This window comes from Muscardinus avellanarius (genome assembly GCF_963383645.1).
Source record: "Muscardinus avellanarius genome assembly, chromosome: 6".
Lineage (NCBI taxonomy): Eukaryota > Metazoa > Chordata > Mammalia > Rodentia > Gliridae > Muscardinus > Muscardinus avellanarius.
In genome coordinates, this window is record NC_137791.1 from 97,480,574 (window position 1) to 97,502,526 (window position 21,953).

The 21,953-nt window shown below is 43.8% G+C and overlaps 1 protein-coding gene across 1 annotated transcript in view; it reads right to left on the reverse strand.

Annotated features, from left to right (window-relative positions):
- Window positions 1–20,503, reverse strand: part of SPATA18 (spermatogenesis associated 18) — a gene marked incomplete at both ends in the record, with an annotated part of 45,989 nt that extends 25,486 nt beyond the window's left edge. The window contains 4 exons of the mRNA XM_080697246.1: window positions 5,881–5,993; window positions 6,736–6,851; window positions 6,955–7,060; window positions 20,417–20,503. Coding sequence (XP_080553372.1) covers window positions 5,881–5,993; window positions 6,736–6,851; window positions 6,955–7,060; window positions 20,417–20,503 — 422 coding nt within the window. The remainder of the gene's footprint in view (window positions 1–5,880; window positions 5,994–6,735; window positions 6,852–6,954; window positions 7,061–20,416) is intronic.
- Between the last annotated feature and the right edge of the window lie 1,450 nt (window positions 20,504–21,953).

The window sequence follows — 21,953 nt, forward strand, 5'->3', positions numbered from 1 at the left end:
ACTCTGAGAGTCACATTCAAGCAGAGACCAAAGCATATTAGAGAGCCAGACATGCAAAGAGCTGGTGGCAGACTAGAAGGTTCTTTCAGACCAATGGAATAGCACAAGCAAAGGCCTCAAACTGAAGAAGTGGACAGTGATTGGATCCAGGAGACTAGCATGAGATGGGGGTGGAACAGAGGCAGGGCCAGAAAAGCCAGGGCACTAAGCACCCTGGTAAAGATTTCAGAACTGGGACTTCCGGGAAGATGGCGACCGAGAAAAGCGGGGCTTAAGAGTCCCGCTAACAACCAATCTCCATTACCACAAAAAGAACGCCTTTCATAGCCAGAAAACACCATCACCAGAAAAACAAAAAAAACCACCAGGCTCCAGAGAGAAAGCGGACTGAGAACAGAGCTCAGGGCCACAGAGGAGACACACGCGCCCGAGGACGCGGCAGCAGCGCCATACTGCCGGAGGCAGCGGCGAACTCAACGGACGGCTACAGCAAGCCAGGTGAGCCGCTGTGGAACAACCAGGCTGGATCTTTCCGCGCAGACAGCATTTAAAGCTCCCAGTGGCAGAGCTCAGCACACGCTGCAGGGATTCAGAGTGGAAATCAAAACCAGAGAAGAAAAAATACGCCAGTCTCATGGCCGAGGGCGTGGCAGAGGCGCCATATTGCCACCGGCAGCGGCAGCAGCAGTGAATTCACCGAGTCCAGTACAGCTACATCTGCGTACTCAAGAACAGTGAGTCAAATTGCGGGCCACAGAGGAGAAATCGCAGTATTGTGCCTCCTGGGACGTGACCCAGTGAGGGAGTGGTGGTGGCAGAGATATCACACCATAGGAGAACGTGCAACCTGGCACCCCCCCATAGTTTACAGCAGCCTCTATCGACTCCCTGGGTCGGAGACTCTGTGATACAACCCAGTAAAGGAGTAGTGGGGTCTGAGATAATACAGACTCAAGATCCAGAGCACCTTAAGTGAAGCCATAGTGACCCAAGGGAAGAACCCAGAGAAGGCACAAACCTCCGAAATCATGGGAAAGAGGAATAACACTGGAGTAATGAATGTGCACAACCCCACAACATCTGAACCTGATAAAACAGAAAATCAGAGATTTCTAGAAGATCAAATCAGGAAAATAACTGTAGAAATAATAGAGGTGCTTCGAAAAGAACTCAGAGAGAGCCAAAAAGAGATAAAGGATGCAATTAATGAAGTAAAGGCCTCAATTCAAAGCACAAACAACCGATTAGACCACATGGAGAACAGAATCTCGCTCTTAGAAGATGAGCAATCCAAAAATGAATGCATAGTTTCTAATCTAGAAAAAAATATCCAACAGCAGGAATCTGACATTGAAGAAATATGGGCCCATCTTAAGAGAGCTAACCTAAGAATAATTGGAATAGAGGAGGGAAAAGAAAGTGATACCAAAGGGATCAACAATCTCTTCAAGGAAGTAATAGCAGAAAATTTTCCAAATATAGAGCAAGAGGTTGATACACAGATCCAGGAAACTTATAGAACTCCCTTTAGACAGGATCGGAGAAGAGGATCCCCACGCCATATAATTGTCAAAATGACCAATGTGGAAGCCAAGCAGAGAATCTTAAAGGCAACAAAAACAAAGGGCCAACTGACATTCAGAGGCAAACCAATTAGAATCACTCCAGACTTCCCAAACCAAGTCATGAGAGCCAGAAGGGCTTGGAGTAACATATTCCAAACTCTGAAAGAAAACAACTTCCAGCCAAAAATTTCCTATCCAGCAAAACTTTCTATCAAATTAGATGGAGAAATAAGAAGCTTCCATGACAAACAGAAACTGAAGGAATTTATGTCTTCAAAACCAGCACTAGAGAAAATACTCAAAGAGATTAACTACAAAGAAGAAATAGGTAACACTCACCAGAACCAGAGAAACAAGATTTTCCATCCAACAGACAACTAAGATTGGTTATCTGTGGAGATTCATTATTTATGTTAGTCTTTTACCTATCTCTAAGTTGTATTGTTTGCCTTTATTGTTGTTAATTTTTAGGATTTCTAGTTGGAATATTAATATACCTTCAGATATAGCATTTGGAAATATTTTATCCAATTCTATTAGTAACTTTTAATTCTGTTTACATTGTCTTTGGATATACAATATTTTCTTTTATTTTTTAGGGAGTTTGTATATTCTTCTGTTGCCTGTGCCATTGAAATCATATCCGAGAAATCACTGCCAATTTCAGTGTTGTGAGGTTTTATGACCCAGATTTTCTCCTAAAAGTTTATAGTCTTAAGATTTATATTTAGGTCTTTTATCTATTTTGAGTTAATATTTGTATATGGGATTAGGTAAAGGTCCAATTTTATTCTTTTCCATGTAATTATTATTTTTCAACAATATTTAGTTAAAAGATTATTATTTCCACCACCAAATGTTCGTGGAAACCTTGTCAAAAATAACTTGACAATATAGGGAAGAATTTAGCTCTAGGCTTGTATTTAACTCCAATGGTCTATATATCTGCCTTTAGAACAGTACTACACTGTTTCAATTATTGTAGCTTTATATGGTTTGAAATCAGAAAATATATATCTGCTAGCTTTGTTCTTTTTCAAGATCGTTTTGGGTATCTAGAATTCATATTTCATATTAGGATAGATTTTTTTCTGAAAAATAAATATATAAATATATGATAGTTTCACCTAAAAAAACAGAAAAAAATATGCTCTAGTAAGAAAGAAAGCAAAAAGAAATATTGAAATGCTATCTTTAAATCATCAAACGCTTGGTATCAGACAAATGAAACTGTTATGTGAGATTATCATTTTTAAGTTTGGATAAATTGCTATAATACTAGATGTCAACCACTAAGCCAAGCATGGGAAGGAGGGATGGAGAGAGAATGGGGTGGGGATCGGGTGGGGGCTGACTGGGCGATGTGTGCATGTATGTCTACAAAAGTTTGTATCCCACTATGATGTATGAATACAGTGCACCAATAAAATAAAATTAAAAAAAAAAAAAGATTTCAGAACTGTTACTACGTGTAAATGCAAGACATTAATAGCTTTTAAGCCCAGGGGTGACTTGACACAATAAGAAATACTTTAAATAAATATATATTATTTACTAAATATAGATACCATTTACTAAAATATATATTTATATGTAGATATAAATATTTGTATAAGTTATATATGTATATAAAAATAATATATGTATGTGTGTATATGTGTGTATACACACACATACACACACACACATGTGCTATGTGGCAAAAAGACTGTCGTTGAACAAGAGTAGATTAGGAGAGTTGGCTGGAAAGAAATTGTTTCAGGCCAGATCAGAACCTGGAACCAGGCAGTGGAGATGGCACAGAAAGAAAAAGAGATATTTGGAAGTAGATTCCACTGGACATTCTAGTAGATTGGATACAGGAGATGAGGAAAAGCAGGATCCATACCCAGAGCCCAGGCATAAAATCAAGCCAATGCTCCTTGCCAATGCTGTCTGAGGTTTCAACAAACCTGGAAGACCTGTCCTCACTAGCTGTTGGGGTCTGCACAACCACCTGACAGAACTTCTGATGAATCTGCAACATGTAGCGCCTAGCGGATATGGAGGGCGTAACTACTCTCCTTGCCCCCGCTAGCCCAATTTGGTAATGTTGAGCCTTATTGGCTCAAATTATGCTTCTGTGCTCATGAACCCCTTGTGCATTGGATAATGATTGGCTGCAAGTTATGTGCTTTGCACATGCAAGAGTGACCTTTAACTTGATAGGTTAGAATAGTTTCCTATTGGAAATCCCCCTTGCGGTTTGCTTTAAATTGGGTTGCCTGAGAGAAATAAACGAGATCCTGCTTGATAGGTCTCCCGGCTGGTGTGTTTCTGTTCTGGCCATCAGCACTCTCCTTCCTTCTTAGCCCCACCGCCAACAGGCTGGACCCATCAACTAGCCCTATGTTATTGGAATTTGCATCTTGGGAACTAAGTTACAATCATAGTAGTCTTCATGAAGTTATGACATGGGGAACTCCTTGGATAGGCCATTCAGTCCAGAGAGGGCAGCACCTTGCCTTAAGAGACATGTGAGCAGAGTAGAAGAGAGAAGAGAGTGCAGGCTACCACAGAACCTGGGGTACAGACTCCATCATTCGGGTTAACTTATGTAAAAATGAATAAGACCCACAGGTGGGTAAAAAAAAAAAAATCTAGGAAATCCAGGAAAAGAAGCAAGCACCTTAATGTATGCAACTTTCAAATGGTTATGGAAGGGGATAAGTGTATATATAGACAGCACACACATAAATGATAAAGCAGATAGGTCAAAAGGGATAGGAGAGGGTTATGAATGTTCTTAGTATTATTCTTGCAAATTCTCTGAGTTTGAAATAATTTCAAAATAAAAAATTTGTTTGGGTTTGGTTTTTGTCTTGTTTTTGAGCATGAATTGTCAAAGTTTCTTGGTGCCTCTTATGAGTGACGTCAGAGCCACTGAAATAAGAAAGGGAAATGGGGAATCCTGGTCCCTATCACTGCTGACCACTATCAAGAAACCAGTCAAGTCTTGAAAACCTACCTCACAACTAGACACAAGTGAAGCAGCCTTTGTCACCTGCAGCAGCTGCCAGCTATGGTCCCAGTAAACATAAGCAGACAAGAAATAACTCAGGATCCATCAGCACAAGACACTAGGGCCCAGGTGGAAGCAAGGCCAGCGAGACCGAGAGGGAGAAATACAAGACCCAAAACACATCACCTGCAGCATCAGTAGAGTAATGATGTCCCCAAAGATTCCTGTGTTGAAAGCATGTCCCCAGTGCAACAATAGTCAGAGATGAAGTGACTGGATCCAGGTTCTAATATCAGCAGATAAATCCACTGTTGAATTAATCATCGAAATGGATTTACTTAGGTGGGGCGTAGTTGGAGGAGGCAAGTGACTCTAGGTGTGGCCTTGGGCACCAAATCCATCCCCGGTCACTTTCTGTCCCTCTCCTGCTTTCTGGCTTCCCTGAGATGAGCTGCTCTCCTCTGCCACACACTGTGCCCACATGATGTCTGCCCTGGAGTCTGCCAACCATGGACTATATCTCCAAAAGCATAAGCCCAAGGAAACCTTTCCTCTCTGTTGTTAGTATCAGGAAACTTGGTCACAGCAATGAAAAAGCAGACTAAAACAGAATGTCAAGTGTAGTTTTTCACACATTTGTCTCTTTTCCTCAAGTACACACCCAACGTTTGCAGTTCTCTTTTAGTAATTCCCTAAGCTTGCTCCCCTCTATCCAGAGCACACATCTGATATCCGTTGTTGCATGCTATTGCTTAACTTACTAAATACATTATATACCTACATACCTAATATGTTATATACCTAATAGTTATACCAAACTCTTGAAATTTTCATTTTTGAAAAAACTCTCACTCAGTCGGGTATACATAGGCCCCTAGAAGAGTAAAATCGATGCAACCTTCTTCATTTTACTTTTAATTTTCCTCTTACTTGATCTTTCCTTCACTCTAACCTTCCCTTTCTGCACCCTTTTAAAAAAACTTCCTTCCTTAAGGATAGATTTTCATCCAATCTTTACTTTTTTATATAATTAAGGCTGATGATAAGTGTATGAAGGAGGAGAAGGAGCTCTCCAAATGGACTAGGAGTCAAAGAACATATAGGTACTTGTCCCCAAACTGAAAGACACTGACTCCCAACTTGCACAAATGCACGTGCATCCGTACACACATACACACAAACACATACACACACCATGTCACTTATTAATAAATGCCCACATTTCACATGAGCTGTTATTCTCCTTTCAATTAAACCATAGTTAATTTTGAGAACAATTTCTTTTTGAAAAAAGATAACTCATATTCCTCTTACTCGTCTTTAACCTGGTTGAGTTGATTACGGGTGGAGTTCAAGTCAGAATCTAATTGTTGTAGGTCTCGATCCCGAGTACTAGTGTCTTTATATTTCTCCCTGTCAAACGTGTCCTGAAAAGATATACAAACAAACAAAAATCTGAATACACAAGACAACATGAATGGATTGCAAAAACACTCTGCTGAGCAAGAGAAGTGAGGCACAAGAGAAAAAATGATGTACGGTTCCATACACACAAAGTTCTAGAGCAGGCAAAATGCACATAGAGGGAGAGAAATTGGAAGCCAGTGTGGCTAGGTGAGAGGTAATGTGGAACCTTTGGTGACCTCTAGGTCATTCAGAAGGAATGGGCATGGTTCTCATGAAACCCTGGTTAGTTCTCATAGTGGGTTGTTATAAAATAGCCAGCTTGACCCCTCCCCCTGCTTCCTATCCCTCCAAATGAGCTCCCATTTTAGGCATGTGCTCCCACCATTGACATGCCATCCCCCAGGAGGCCTCCGCTAGAGCCAGCACCATGCTGTTTGGACTTTTGATCTTCAAAACTATGAACTAAATAAACCCCTTTTCCTTACATATTACTCAGCCTTGGGTATTTTGTTATGGCAATTTAAAAAAGACTAATATACTGATCTTTTATTTATCCAGACATTAATGATGCTGATCTCTTAAGCAAGGTATGTGTTCTCTATGTAGGCTGGTCTCCAACTGTTTGAAATCTGACGCTGTCCCATAGAAACCCCCAATGTCAATCCTAAATGATACTCTCTGCTAAGTTTCCTTCTTATCTCAGAAGTTTCAAGTTTATGACACCGTTTCAGAAAGTCCAGGGTCATCCTTTAGCATCCCTACCTGTAGAGAGGGGACCTTGCTATCAATAGGTTTCCCCAAGGAAGCAGAAGTAAAAGAAGCCTCGAGCCAAGGCAAAAGGCGTGACTTGATTGTTTCCACACCATCGTTGTGTCCTCCTAAGAGAAAGCACACATAGGTCAGCGAGAGACAACAGAGAAAGCACAAAAAACAGGGAGACAAGGATGGAGAGCGGGATGGGGAGGCACAGGCCACTCTCACCTTCTTGGGCTGTTATAGTAAGGATCCCAAAGAGCTGTCCCTGCACTTTGGCAATTTGTTCAATGGCTTCAAGGCAGATATTTAGATTTTGATCGCATGTGTTTGCCTGTAAAACCAAAACAGTAGTTATCAGTGTGATTCCTTCCCTTTGGACCCACCGCAGGCTGACAAGGGCCTGCTTGGCTCTGGCATCAAACTGTGAGACATTGCTGGATGGTCACCAAAGTCTATTCCCCTGTCTCCATCACACACAGCTGGGCCACTTGTCTTTGTGTCCTTAGCAAGGTGTGTAGCCATGGGACTGAGCCCAGTTAATGGTCTGGGAAGGGCTGTGTTGCCACATCCAGGCCTGGCCAAGAAGACAACCTCCTGAATAATTCTCTTTCCCCATCTGCCAGCCAAATGCAAGGGGACCAGCAAAGACCCTAGGGAATAAGAGTAGATGGAGCCACAAAATTCACAGGGCTGCTGACCTAACACTTAAGCTAAACTACTACATGGCTGAGAAGGAGGGACAATGTGTGTTAAGCCATTAAGATTAGGAGGTTGTTTTTGTAGTAACAGTCCTACTCAGTGGACTCTGCAAAAATAATTCTGATAAAGTGAGTTGACCTTTTGTAACATAATACAAACTGCTGCCTCACTTATTGGCTCTACAGGTTCTTGTCCTCTACATAAATTCAATTTTTGTTACATAAAAAAAGAGAACAGGACTTCTTAACAACACGAAAGTATTTCCAGGTGGAAGATACAAATGGTGAAAAGACAAAAGATCCCATTTGCCCACAGTAGGACAGCTCTCTTGCAGTGGGCCATAAGTGTTTACTTCTTTCACTTCTGCTTCCTTGGGGAAACCTATTGATAGCAAGGTCCCCTCTCTACAGGTAGGGATGCTAAAGGATGACCCTGGACTTTCTGAAACGGTGTCATAAACTTGAAACTTCTGAGATAAGAAGGAAACTTAGCAGAGAGTATCATTTAGGATTGACATTGGGGGTTTCTATGGGACAGCGTAGGACAGCTCTCTTGCAGTGGGCCATAAGTGTTGTATGAGTGAACACCAGGTCCACTCAAGAGCCCAGGGTCTTTCAAAGTCAGGGAAGGCTTCTGCAAGTAAGTGAATTATAGTCTGAGAAGAAATTAAATAGACATAGGGAAGAGGTAACTCATGATGAGAAAAGAACACAAGAAGGTCAAGAAATGGGCCTTTTAGCTATTTTTCTGCTTGAGTCAGTCATTCATTTGTGTGTGTGTGTGTGTGTGTGTGTGTGTGTGTGTGTGTGTGTGGTGCTGGGTACTGAGCCCAAGGGCATTCTACCTCCAAGCTATATCCCCAGAGCTATTTTATTTTTAGTTGGAAACAGGGTCTCACTAGGTTGATGAATGTCTCACTACTTGCTGAGGCTGTCCTCAAACTTGCAATTCTCCTGTCTCAGCCTTCGAAGTACTGGGATTATAAGCATGCGCCACCACGCCTGGCCTACTTGGGTCATTCTTTTGTGAGATTTTACCACTTCACAGTGAACCAAGCCTTTAATAGAATACAACACTAATAAAAGGAATACTACTCTAAGCAATAAATAGATCACATGGTCATAAAAATGTATAAATTTATGTCACCTAAAGTCATTTTTATACTTTTATTGTTGCAATATAATTATGCATCATTATGAGATATAAAGTGATACAAACATACCCACACTCATCCCTTGTATTTCCCTCCTCGTTCACCTCAAGTCATAATAAGACAGTCATCACTCTACCCTGGGCACCACAAACCCCAGAACAGGAAGCAAGGTTCCACAAGGGGGATGGTTTGGATAAGCTGAAACCTCGTTGAGGGTGGAGACTATGCTTGTCCTGCTATTTGTATTCCCAGCCCTGCTTTCTGTAGTGACAGTGTATTCAAACTCAATATGTCCTAAATGAATTTGCTTACTTTGGGTTTTGTTCATTGTTTGGTTGTTTGCTTACTTGCTTTGCGCAGTACTGGGGATTAACCCCAGGAGTGTTCTACCTCCGAGCTACACCTCAAGCCCTATTTTATTTTTTATTTGGAAACAGGGTCTTGCTAAATTGCCGAGGATCTCAGTTGCTGAGGCTAGTCTCAAACCTGGGATCCTTCTGTCTCCACCTGCCAAGTACTGGGATTACAGGTGTGTTTAAACATAACCTCCCATATGTCCGGCACTATTAATATCTTACATATGTAAACTCAGTTAATCCTCACAATTGTAAATTATGAGATAGAAGTTCTAGTGTTGCTGTTCCCATTTTCAGATGAGAAAACCAAGGCACAGAGAGGCTAAGAAACTTGCCCAAGGCCATCCAGCTCGTAAACTGTCTGAGCCCATTTTCTTCTCTACTGACTTACACTGACTTTTCGGTTGTGATCAGTGTGAGGCGTAGAGGGAGGACTGGAGGATGTGACCGAGGAAACAAAGAGGGCAGTCAGAGAGGGGCTCTCTGAGGAGGGGATACTTGAGCTGACTCTGGCTGGGCCAGGGAGGCAAGCCAAGGGCAGGGGCCCCGTGGCAGGAACGGGCTAGGCAGCCTGAGGACTAAAGGCAGTCGGCTCAGCAGAAGCACTGTCAGTGGTGGGCCGGCAGCTCCTGCAGGGCCTTGCAGACCCAGCAAGCAATCTGGATATGATGCACTCACAACTGAGAGGGCAGCTGGTTCCCTGCCCGTGCTTGGTGAATGGTACCTGGTCACCAGCTCTGTCATAGCCCTGATTTCTTCTGATGCCATTTCTCCTCTCTACCTAATCCTTCTATCCTCTTTTTAAAAATGATTGTCTTTCTCATGTTTGTAGCTATCACTAGCATCCTAACAAGTTGAAGGTCCCTAACAACGTTAGCTGAATGAATGACTCAACAAGGCATCACTGGCAGGAGCGCCTGCGCAGCCACGCCCATCCCTTCCTTCCCACTGAGCTCCTTGCCCGGGCCATTTTAGACTGCGCTTACAAGTCTCGTGTCCTCTGCCCGGATCATGACATTTGCTAAGTGGACAATGAGCTGAAACGTTAAGTAGACCCCAGTAAATACTTCGGCTCTGCCCACCTGGCACAGCTCTCTGTGATCCTGCACAAGTTCCTTAAACTCTGAGCCCATTTTGTTTCCCCTATGATGGGGATGAGAATGCCTTGTGCAGTGTTGGGATAATTAAGTCAAAGCAACGGACATCCAGCTCCTCGGAAACAGGAGTCATGTGCGCAACAACTGGCAGCCGCAGGTGGTTCGCAGCATTGCGAGGAGCCAGGAATTTAGAAATCTGGCAGCCCTGGCTCCAATCTGGGTCTCCCCTAGTAAGCTGAATTCTTTTAGAGAAGATATTTAAATAGGAGGCTCCATTTCCTCACATTTAGGAGGTGGTGGGTCTTATGTGCTAACTCAAGCACAGAGCCCAGGATAAAGGAAGAATGTAGAAACAAGTATTATTGTAGTATCATTCCTCTCTGCTGCTCTGCCCCGCCCAGGGCCTGGTACATAATAGGTACCCAACAGAATGTTTCTCAAAGGAGTTTGTATACACAACTTAAATCACAGAATAGAAGGCATTGTCCCACCATTCCTGTGCCCAAGACATGTCACAACATGCTGCAGCCTCTCACACAAAGCTTTGCACATGACATTCAAGTTGCAATAGGGTCACATTATTCTACTAAACACATAAACACACAAGATAAGTAGAGAAAAGATATGAATTCTTTGAAACTGTCTCCAAACTACACACTCTCCAAATATATTTGTTTAGAGATCATCAAGCTTCTGTGATATGAAAGGCCAGGAACTGGCAGCTCCAGTGACCCAGCTACACTAAAAAGCATGTAGCCACCAGGTATGGTGGAACACACGTGTGATCCCAGCATATGGGCGGCTGAGACAGGAGGATCACAGGTGCAAGGCTAGTCTCAGTAACTTAGTAAGACCCTGTTTCAAAATTAAGAAAAAAAAAATAAGAAGGGTCTGAAGATGTAGCTTGGAAGTAGAATGTCCCAGGTTCAATCCCCAGGACCAAGAAATAAAGAAAAACTAAAACCAGGCTGCCTGCTATCAGCGAGCTCCCCAGGGGAGGAAGTGGACAGGAGAACAAGGAGTACACGGGGCATAAGCAAGTTCCTCTATGTTAGTGCTCTGTCTTTGGCAGTGAGCTGTAGACAGAACAAAAGAAGCTCTGGTGAGGGGTAATGAAAAGGGCATTCTAAGAGGACGAACAGCAGGTACCAAAGGCGAGAAGCAGGAACATTATGGGAAAATGAATACCTGGCCCCCAAACCAAATTTGAAAGTCTTGGCTGGCCAGATGATGGTTCAAGACTTAGTCCCATCATCAAAAGATCTAATGAGAGAAGTGAAAAAGTTATTACGGACGCAGTCAGATTTTCTTGGCATTTTACAAAAGTGTCTCTGCAGGAGCAGAGAACACTTAGAGTGTGTGTTAGAGAGCGAGTTGGTGAGGAGGCAACATAACCACCTGGTTGGGAGAGGCAAGAGGCTGTGCACATACCAAGGGTCCCCCAAGGATCTTTCTCAGCCCCAAATTAAACCTGTATCAGCCAAGGTTCCCCTGGTTCCAGCGCTAACTGTGGAGGAGACCAGGAGGTTTGAAAACAGACAGCAGTGTGATGTGGCTGATGCTGCACTTAGGTTTGGGTAGTTTATGACTGTAGGCAATTCAGATGGAAATGTCTAACAATAGTATCAAAACATTATTGAGCACCAACTCTATGTCACCCAATCATTGTGCAAAAGCTTTATATATTTACTATTTTATTAAATCCCTCAAACAAATTGGGTGTGATCATCAACCAGAATTCACCAATGCAGAAAGACAAAGTAATTAGAAGAGACAGTGGTTGAACTGGCTCTAATCCCATTTCTGCAGCCTCTAGCACAGAAGCCAAGCTCTCTGCCTTGATGCTTTCACTAAAGCACAGTAAGTCTGGAACTCCTAGGCAGGCAGGAGTCGGAGGTGAGGCTTTGGAGGTCCTCTGCCATTGGGAAAGTGGGAGGCTCCTGCAGGGACGAGGTCACCAGGGATGTATGGAGGGGGGAGGGCTGAGGGCAGAGCACAGGGCCATCGCTCTATGTCACAAGTGGGCCAAGAAGAAGGGCCAGTGAATGAGAAATAAAACCCGCGCGGGGCAGCAACAGTCAGGACAGAAGATAAGAAGCAGGAGGCCAAAGAAGGAGATGACTTCAAGCCCCAGAAGGACATAGCGTATCCTGGCCTTCACACACTTAGCGTGGCTCTCGGCTCCTCACGAAGGAGCCTCCGAGTGCTGGGAGCTAGGGACACAAAGAGGAATGACCGTCTCTTTCCCTCAAGGACTGCACAGTCTAAAACAAACATGTATAAGTGCAAAGCCACACACCATTTGCCATAAGCAAACTCTGCCCAGATTTCAGAATTGAAGCTCAAAAGAAGAAAAAATGGTGAGAAGCCAAGATGATTCTAGAAGCCTGATCTGAGGAACCTCGTGAGCTCCCACTCCTAGAAATTCTGCTTTCACTGCTTTAGTACAGGGCCTGGGCATTGAACACTTCAAAGCTTTCCAGATGATTCCTGTCTGCCACCAAGATCGATCATCACCACATTAGTGGGTACTGAAATCCGTTTAGTGAGTCTCAAATGGCAAATACTAATGACACAATATGGGAGAAAATTAAAATACATCCTAATGAGTAAAGATGAGAATTCTTCAAGTAACTTTTATTTTACAGTCATGCATCATGTAAAGATGAGGATAAGTCCTTAGACCTGCATTGCCAGCAGTTTCATCATTGTGTGAACACCCTAACATGCATTTACACAGACCCGGACCATCGGCTCAGTCACTCCCTGTGGCCTCTTGATGCATCAAGAGTCAGGGCGAACTCAGGCTGCCAGCAGTCTGTTAGAGCAAACTGTTTCCCTGTAAATTTTTTATAAGTGTTAAATATTCTAAAGTGATAGTAAAAACTATCATAATTTTATTGTTATTATTGTCAAATATGTACTGCATATAATTGTACATAATTTATTGTTGTCAAATATCTACTGTATATAATTATACTTTTATACAAGTGAAGGGCAATGGGCTTGTTTACACCAGTGTCACCACACATTTGTGAGTGTTGTGCTACGAGGTTAGTGGGTATGATGTGTCTGGGTTCAATCCATGACACCAAAAAAACCCTGAATTTTATTTGGGGCAAATTTTCTGGATTGCATGAAGCTACTATGCCTAGGAGTTTTTGCAACAAAGTTTTCTTGAGATAGGCCCTAAACACATCCTGGAAGCCAGTTTTCCCAGGTATAAGAAACAGCAGCAACTGAAGGGAAAAGGTAGGAGGTGTTTGAGAGCTATTCACAAGGCAGAATGCTCAGGGCTTCTTGGACTGATAGATGAGGTGGGATGGATTGGGAGGCACCCAGGTATCTGACTTGGGCTGAGGGGGCAATTGTGATGCACAATCACAATCACACAGGCCATCGCTCAACAAGGACAGAACCAGCAAGACTGAAGATTGGACAGCTAGTTCCTTTTGGTTCATGTTGGCTGAGTAGGCCCTCTGGCGCATCCACATGGAGCCACCTGGAAAGCAGGTGGCCACCTGGTAGGCCTCTGGAGCAGAGCTCAACCTGACAACAGACTTGGGAGCCCCCCAAACCTGGGAAGTAGTAGAAGCCACAAAATTTGGATATGTGTCAACTGCTGCAGAGAAATCAAGGAAATAAAGGCTGGAGAAAAGGGATTGGATTTGAACAGCTATCAGATGGCCTCTAGGGACAATTATGAGAGCCGTTATTGTAGAATGGAGGGGGGCACAAAGTATTTCAAGAAGTGTCCTTGCATGGGGAAGGAGAACAGGACAAAAGTGTTGTTCCACAACCTCCGGGTCATCACGCTCTTTCTCCAAAAAAATCTCCCAACCCATCAATCCTAACTGCCACACAATGTGCAGGTTCTCCATAACTTTCTTCCACCCTCCCACCAAGCCTTTCTTCTCTTTGCCCCTCCAGCTCTCTCCACTCCAGTTATGATTCTGCACTGTCCCTGCACAGGTGTGGCTCCCATCCCAAAGGGCCTCTGGTGCTTTGGTCTCTTCCACTGTCTTCACTCCTGAGCTGTGCCTTGCTTAGTCAGCCAGCAACTTCCCCCCGTGATCATCCAACACTCTCCTGCACCTAACCTTGAGTCACCTGCACAATGTAAAAAAAGATGGCCAATCATGCTTAATATACCTCTGGCTAACTTAATACAATTTGCCAACAAACATTCTCAATAAACTTTCAATCTCCCTTTTATTTTTGCAGGTCTGGGGGTGGAACCCAGGAGCATTTGACCTCCGAGCTACACCCCCTGCCCTATTTTTTATTCTTTATTTTGAAACAGGGTCTCACTAGGTTGCGGAAGGCCTCACTAAGTAGCTGAGGCTGTCCACGAACTGCGATCCTCCTGTCTCAGCCTACCGAATGCTGGGGTTACAAACTCAATATCCCATTTTTAAAAGCTCTTCAAACCCACTTATTTTAGCACAAAATACAGCAATTTCCAGTGCACAAAATACACTTCATACATATTATATAATAGTGCAAACGCTTTCATCCAAATATACCTTTTAAACATAAGTGCTATGACATTAAATGCTTTCCCTGCTTTTGTTTGTTTGTTTTATAAACCCATGTTATCTATGCATTTCTTAGAACATGCCTGATCAGTAAGTGACGTGGGACTGTACTTCTGGCTAAGGGACATTAAGTGGGGGGCACGAGCCACTCCTCTGGCCCTGCAAATCTCTAAGGTCACATGATAGGATGGTAGCACCACTCGATGGTGATGGAACTGAGCTAAGGATGAAGTCGTGCTCACGTCTTGTGTGAATAAAGATTAAAAAATATTCTGTTGAGACACTGAGATTCGGGGGGGTTGCTCATCACTGCAGCTTGGTCTGGCTAGGAAAGAAATAAAAAGAAAAATTTTCTCTAGACGTCTACTAATTAGATGTAATCCTCCAGAATGTAGGAGTAAGTATGTTGACTGAGGAGGAGGAGTGAAGGTGGGCAGGGAGTCTGTCGAACACACCATAACAACCACTACAACAACCCTTTGTACTAGTAAGCAGGCACAGGTGAGCACGGGTTTCTATTTCAACCACAAAGATTATTCTAAACCAAACATAAGAGATATCTCAATAAGATCTCCTTTTTATGTGTTGATATTTAATATGTTGTTCCCACCTATTAGTGTTGATATCTATAACACGAAAGAAGAGTAATGGGTGAATAAATCTTGTGTTACTAGCCCTTCTCACCAACCCAACTCACATAGTAAATAATCAAGTTTCTAGGCTATAAGGTCCTGGTGTTTATTATTTTAGTTTAAGAAATCTCATCAATCCTATCTTGGGGAATAAGGTCATCATGGGGACAGTGAGTATGTACCAGATGCTACTATAATTATGTAAAGTACAATTTTTGAAATAACTAATCTCAGAACATCTGACCCAGGTTGACTCCCTAGTCCACAGGGCTCTAAGGAGAAGAAAAAAGTGTCTCAGATGGAGGAGAGCTTCAGTCCAAGCAGGACATTTTAGGTGCTACTAATATTGTAAAGTGAATTTTTCATGCTAATATCTCCATGGAGTAATCAGAATTAAGTTCTACACAGTAATTTGAGCCTTCTTCCAAGTTGATCAATTAAACCATACAGACATTGCATGATAAATTGGGGTAGTTAGGCACTATTAAGGACTATTCTCAGAATCTCTATCTCTCTTTTACACACACACACACACACACACACACACACACACACACACACACGGAGTACCATGTTTTAAAATCCTATATGCCCTGCAGCTTTGTAAAATAGGATACAAGCTAATATGTCTCTCCATGGCTTATGCCCTAATGTATCTTTTGCTTCACCACTATTGCTCTTTGGGGCTATTATTAAGCAAAATAAAGAATCCTTGAACACAAACACTGCGATACATCAAAAGTCATTCTAAAAACTGAACCAATTACTAAGTGACTAAGAGTCTGTAGCATGTATACTGTGTAGCATGTGTAGTGTGTATACTCTGGACAAAGGGATGATTCGTGTCTCAGATGAGGCTTCACTAGCGGAGTAGTGAGAGATGTCATCACACTACTCACAACAGCACACAATTTAAAACCTCCAAATTGTTTATTTCTGTTGGGTTTTCTGTTTAATGCTTTCAAACCACAGTTGACTACAGGTAACAAAAACTGGGGAAAGTATAACTACAGATATGTGGGAACTACTATATGGGATACATTGAAACCGATTGATGTATAAAACAGATCACTGTGAAATGGTAGTGATGCTCAAATTAAGGTGGCAGTTAGGAGATCGGATAAGAAGGAATTATATCAGGGAAGTTTAAAAGAAAAACTAAATAGGATGTTACTCCAATAATTGCTGGTTAGAAGAAAATATTTGTAAATGCACTGTGTTTTAGAATTGATCTAAGTCATTTATTCCTTTTCCTTGAAACTAACTTTTCCCTGGGGAGATGATTTTAATCATGCTAATTCTAAAGAAATATTTATGGACTTTTCTTTTGCTCAGGCTAATTAAAATTGAGTCGAAGTGGTGGCAGTCAGCAAAATCAACCTCCCATAGCATGTATAACTTGTAGTTTTTAATGAACACAGGTTCCTATAACTAATATTTTAACAAATGGAGTTTGCTACCATCACAATTATTCATCTTAGGGTCTAAGTCCTAAGTCCCTGGTACTAATAAAACAACCTTGCAGTACTTAGAGACTGCTTAGCAATTGGCCCAAATCCATACCATAGATGATAAGATACAGAGTAATTTTAGATCTAACTTAAATTTTATGCAAGGTGGTATATCAATAATTTTTCATCCTCCCTTTAGCTACTCAAGGACTGGTTTTCAGGAACATTTGTACCATTTCACTTATGCCCCTAATTGAAAATTGTAGCTTCTGGTTTCAATTCAATTTAACAAAGGAATAACTGAAGACATTGGGAGATCATCCTTCATTTTACAGTGGATATGAAGTTTTAAGAAGAAAAATGAGTCAGAGAAACTGATTGTCTGGCACTCATTAAGTCATGATGCATTTTTTGAGCACCTACTAAATACCAAGCATTGTTCCAAGTGCTAGGATTACAGCAGTGAACAGAACAAGGCAGAAATCCGTAGAGGAGAAACCAAGTAAGCGCAAAACTAGAAGATGTAGATATTATAGAAAAAATAAGGTAGAGAAGGAAACAGTGAATGCCAGGGGTGCCGTAGAAGGTTGGAGTTATAAACAGGACGGTCAGGTGGCCCTCTGAGAAGGTAACATTTAAGGAAAGACTTGAAGGAAGTAAGACCATGAGAATATTGATTTCTCACCCAAAGATCAATAAATGAGGATCTTTCCAGGCAAAGCAAACAGCAAGTGTAAAACACCCTGAAACAAGACTTGGGCTGTGCAAGCAAGTAGCCACTAGCCATACGTGACAATTTGAATTTAAATTGAACTGAGCCAGGCATGGTGGCTCATGCTTATAATCCCAGTATTTGGAAGGCTGAGACAGGAGGATCGCACAGGTTCGAAGCCAGTCTCAGCCACTTAGTGAGGCTCTCAGCAACTTAGTGAGACCCTGTTTCCAAATAAAATATAAAATAGGGCTGGGGGTGTATCCCAGAGGTAGAAGGCCCCTGAGTTCCATCCCCAGTACCATGCACACACAAAAATAATAATAATAAAATAAATTGAAATGAAGTAAAATAAAAAATGTAGTTATTCAATGGATCCATGGCACATTTCTAGGGCCCATATTGGACAGTACAGATATAGAGCCTCCGTCATCGGAGAAAGTTCTATTTGAAGTATTGCTCTAGAAAGAACCAGAAGGCCAATGTTGCTAGAGTGGTCTGAGAAAAGGTCAGAGAGATGAAAGAGACACAAGTGTGTCCAACTTCCAAGGCCATTGAGCAAACTTTGGCTTTTCTTCTGAGTCAAATGAGAAGTTTAGAGAGTCTTGTCCAGGGGAGTAAGTTAATCTGACTTGTGATTTAAAAGAATCAGTTTGGGTTATCATATTTTTTAATACTCCAAGTAAAAGATGATCTACAGCCAGGCGTGGTGGCGCACGCTTATAATCCCAGCATTCAGGAGGCTGAGACCAAAGGATTGCGGTTCGCGGATGGCCTCAGCTACTTAGTGAGGCCCTCCGCAACTTAGTGAGATTCTGTTTCAAAATAAATTAAAAAGCCAGGCGTGGTGACACACACTTGTAATCCCCACGCTTGGGAGGCAGAGACAGGAGGATCACGCAAGTTCGAAGCCAGCCACGCTGGCTTAGGAGACCCTGTTTCCAAATAAAAATGTAAAAATAGGTCTGGGAGTGTAGCCCGGAGGGAGAAGGGCTTCCAGGAACCCCAGCACCACCAGAGAGAGAGAGAGAGAGAGAGAGAGAGAGAGAGAGAGAGAGAAAATAAATAAATAAATTTTAAAAATTGGGCAGGGGGTGTAGCTCAAAGGTTGAATCCCAGACCCGCAAAAAAAAAAAAAAAGGTGATCTACAATGGACAGAGGTGGCAGCAGTTGAGCTGATGACAAGCACTCAGGTTCCATATGCATTTTGAGGTTACAGCCGGCAGGTGGTGGGTGGAAAGGGCATGGAGTAGGTCATGATGAGGACAGGTTAGGAAATGGCCTGTGGCTGGGGCGCAGGAGAGGCCAAACTCGGCTCTAGACTGCTCTGACTTTGTGATGACCACTGTACTCGCCATTAAAAATGTCCAGCGGGCAGCCGGAGGCTCAGATGAGAACAGGTCCTGCGTACAGAGATGAGATTCATCAGGAGAAAGAGAGGAAGCAAAGTAGAGGGTAAGGAATGAGGGGGGACAACGTGGCAGAGCCCGGGATGGCCGGAAGGGGGCTGTGAACGCAGTCTCTACCGACAGGAGCAAAGGGTGAAGGGGGCTGAAATGGTTCAATGACAACAGCGAGGCCAGCTGTTACCAGGACAAGAAAACAGAATGACCCATGGCATTTCTCAGTACTTATCGGGAGCTTCTAAAACAATCATTTAATTCGTTCCAGTCGAATGCTTAGTGTCATTGTGACAAACAGCTTGCTTTTTTAAAATTCAGAGCTCAGGCCGCAGGACAGTGAACAAGGGTAAATGAACAGACTTGGGATTGTTGTCTTTAACCTTTAGAGACTAGTAACAAATTTATTTTATTTATTTATTTATTTTTAGGTACTGGGAATGGAACTCAGGGGCATTCTATCTCTGAGCTACACCCCCAGCCCTATTTATTATTCTTTGTTTTTGAAACAAGATCTCCCTGAGTTGCAAAGGGCCTTGCTTAGTAGTAGCCAAGGCTGTCTGCAAACTGCGATCCTCCTGTCTCAGCCTCCCAAATGCTGGGATTACAAGCATGTGCTGCCACGCCTGGCTGAATACTGGCTTCTTACAAAAGCCTTGGCCACAGACCTCCTGAAATCTGCTCTGCTGTTGAAACTGCCTTAATCTCCATGTTGAGTAGCTCACAAGGACACATGTAACCATAACGGACATTGACCTCACTGGTTTCTGGGTAATTATTCCTGGGTGTTTATAAAAATACATCTGAGCTGGGTGTGGTGGCACGCGCATGTAATCCCAGTTCTTGGGAGGCTGAGACAAGAGGATCACGATTAGTGGCCAGCCTCAGCAGCTTAGTGAGACCCTTTATAACTCAGTGAGACCCTGTTTCAAAATAAAGAATAAAAAATAGGGCTGGGGGTATAACTTGAAGGTAGAAGAACCCTGAGTTCCACTCTTAGTACAAAAAAAAAAAAACTATTCTGATACAGCCCTTGGGTATCTTCAGAGTGGGGGACTTGTGGAAAGGCAGGAGGAGAGGTGTAGTAAAAAACTAAGTTGCAGCATGCGTGATGGTGCAGGCCTGTAATCCTAGTACTTGGGAGGATGAGACAAGAGGATCACAGGTTCACAGCCAGCCTCGGCAACTTAGCACACCCTTACTCCCTGCAACTTAGTGAGACCCTGTTTCATAACAACAACAAAAAAAAGATAAAATTAAAATGGAGCTGGTAATATAGCTCAGAAGCAGAATACCCTGGGTTCAATCCCCAGTAACACACACACACACACACACACACACACACACACACACACACACACACAGAGTCAGCAAGGGAGAGAGCGGCTGCGTACAGGATCCGACCCTGCCTTTCCCGTTGCTAGGGCCGCCGGCGTCCTTGGTTACCGCCTTGTGGAGTCTCCTGACTGCAGCCCACACAGTCCCATCGCATCCGAAGGGCTGCAGTGGACATGGGCCCTTCCTTCCCATGCTGGTGGGAGGCCAGGGCTTTGCAAGGCGACCTCCCAGGCCAGCCCCAAGAAACCCCCTCGGAGGGCTGCGCAGGGAAGCGAGGAGGGCAAGCCCGGGGGTCTTCCACGGGACTCACGTTGTAGTCCTTCATCCAGGCCTCCAGCTTCTCCTGCAGCCGTCGTAAATACTCGCTGGAGACCAGCCTCCTCAGGGTTTCCGCCATCGCTCGCTCCTCCGCGGGTCTCTCCGGAGTGGACAGGGCCAGGCGGTGATGGAGCGGGAAGGGTGTTATCTTCCCGGGGCTCAGAGCCGGGCTGGTGTTTCCATCCTCCCCCTCCGGTCGGGCCGGGCCGGGTTCGGGAAGCCGGGGGAGGTGCCCTGGGCCGCGGCCGCCGCGCCTCCTCCGCTGCCCGGCGCGCCCTCCTGGCGCCCCGCCGCTGCCCGCCCGCCCGCCCGGCCCTATAAACCCCGGCGATTATTAAACAAGCCCTGACGTGGGCGGTGGCTGCCAGGGACGCGGCGTCGGGGCAACGGGGCTGCAGCGCCCCCGCCCTCGGGACGCACCGCGGGGCCAAGGCTGCAGGGGCTGCGGCCGAGGGTGCCCAAGCCCCTGGGCCGGCCCGGGCGGCAGGGCGCAGAGACCCCGAGGGCGGCTGCCGGACTCCTGGGGGGCCTAGACGCCATGCAGCGCGGGATGGTGCAGGGCAGCCCTAGGCCTCGCCTCCCCACGCAGGGCTGTGGGTGACAGCCGTGCTCAGAAAAGTAGAAGTTATATACATATTTTTTCCTTTGGGGAGAGGATTGAAGCCAGGGGCATTCTACCACTGAGCCACACCCTGGCTCTTTTTATTATTATGTATTTGTTTATTATAGACAGATCTTGCTAAATTGGGGGGGGGGGCTGGCCTTGAACTTGTGCTCCTCCTGCCCCAGCCTCGCAAGTCAACGAGAGTATAGGCAATGTTAACCCTCCATGAAAGGTTCTTATTAGGCTCTCGGGGAATCATCCCTTCGGCCCCTCCTTTGTTCTTTTACCTCTCCAGAGTTTAATTGGTATTCAGCACCTCCTAGTTGCCTGTATGTCGGTTCCTTCTACTTCTGTCTTTTGATTTGTTCCATCATCCACGGGGTAGGTGCCCAAGTCAACAAATTGCAGAAGGCTTACAAATTAGAGTTACTCCTTCAGGATTGCGGAAGAGTAGGTAGTGTATTTATATTCGTATATTTCTTCAATAAAGCCTTTTATAAAGCTCCATTTAATCCTGAATTCTTCAGTTGAGACTCTGAAAGTTCCCACACTGCGTTGGCACTATGTTAAAGAATGCTCAGCAAGGTGCTAGTTTGAACCCATAATGAACCCGTTTCAACCATCATTAAGCAGGTTAGATCAATCCCTTGTTTTATAAACCATCAAGTGATGTAAATCATCTGTTCATTAAGATGAATAAAATGGTGGAGGTGAAACCAGCTAGTTGAATCCGGTTTTATTTCTTTATATTCTTGAAAGGACATGAGCACCGCGTGTATCTGATTACCATAAAATTCAAAATTTGTGCCACCTCTTTCTTTTCCCCCCTCTTAATTGCAGTAGATTTACTTCCCACTAATAAAAGGCTCATTTCTGGAGCTTGCATTCCTGTTGTTTTCTATATACCACACACACCCCTAAAAGG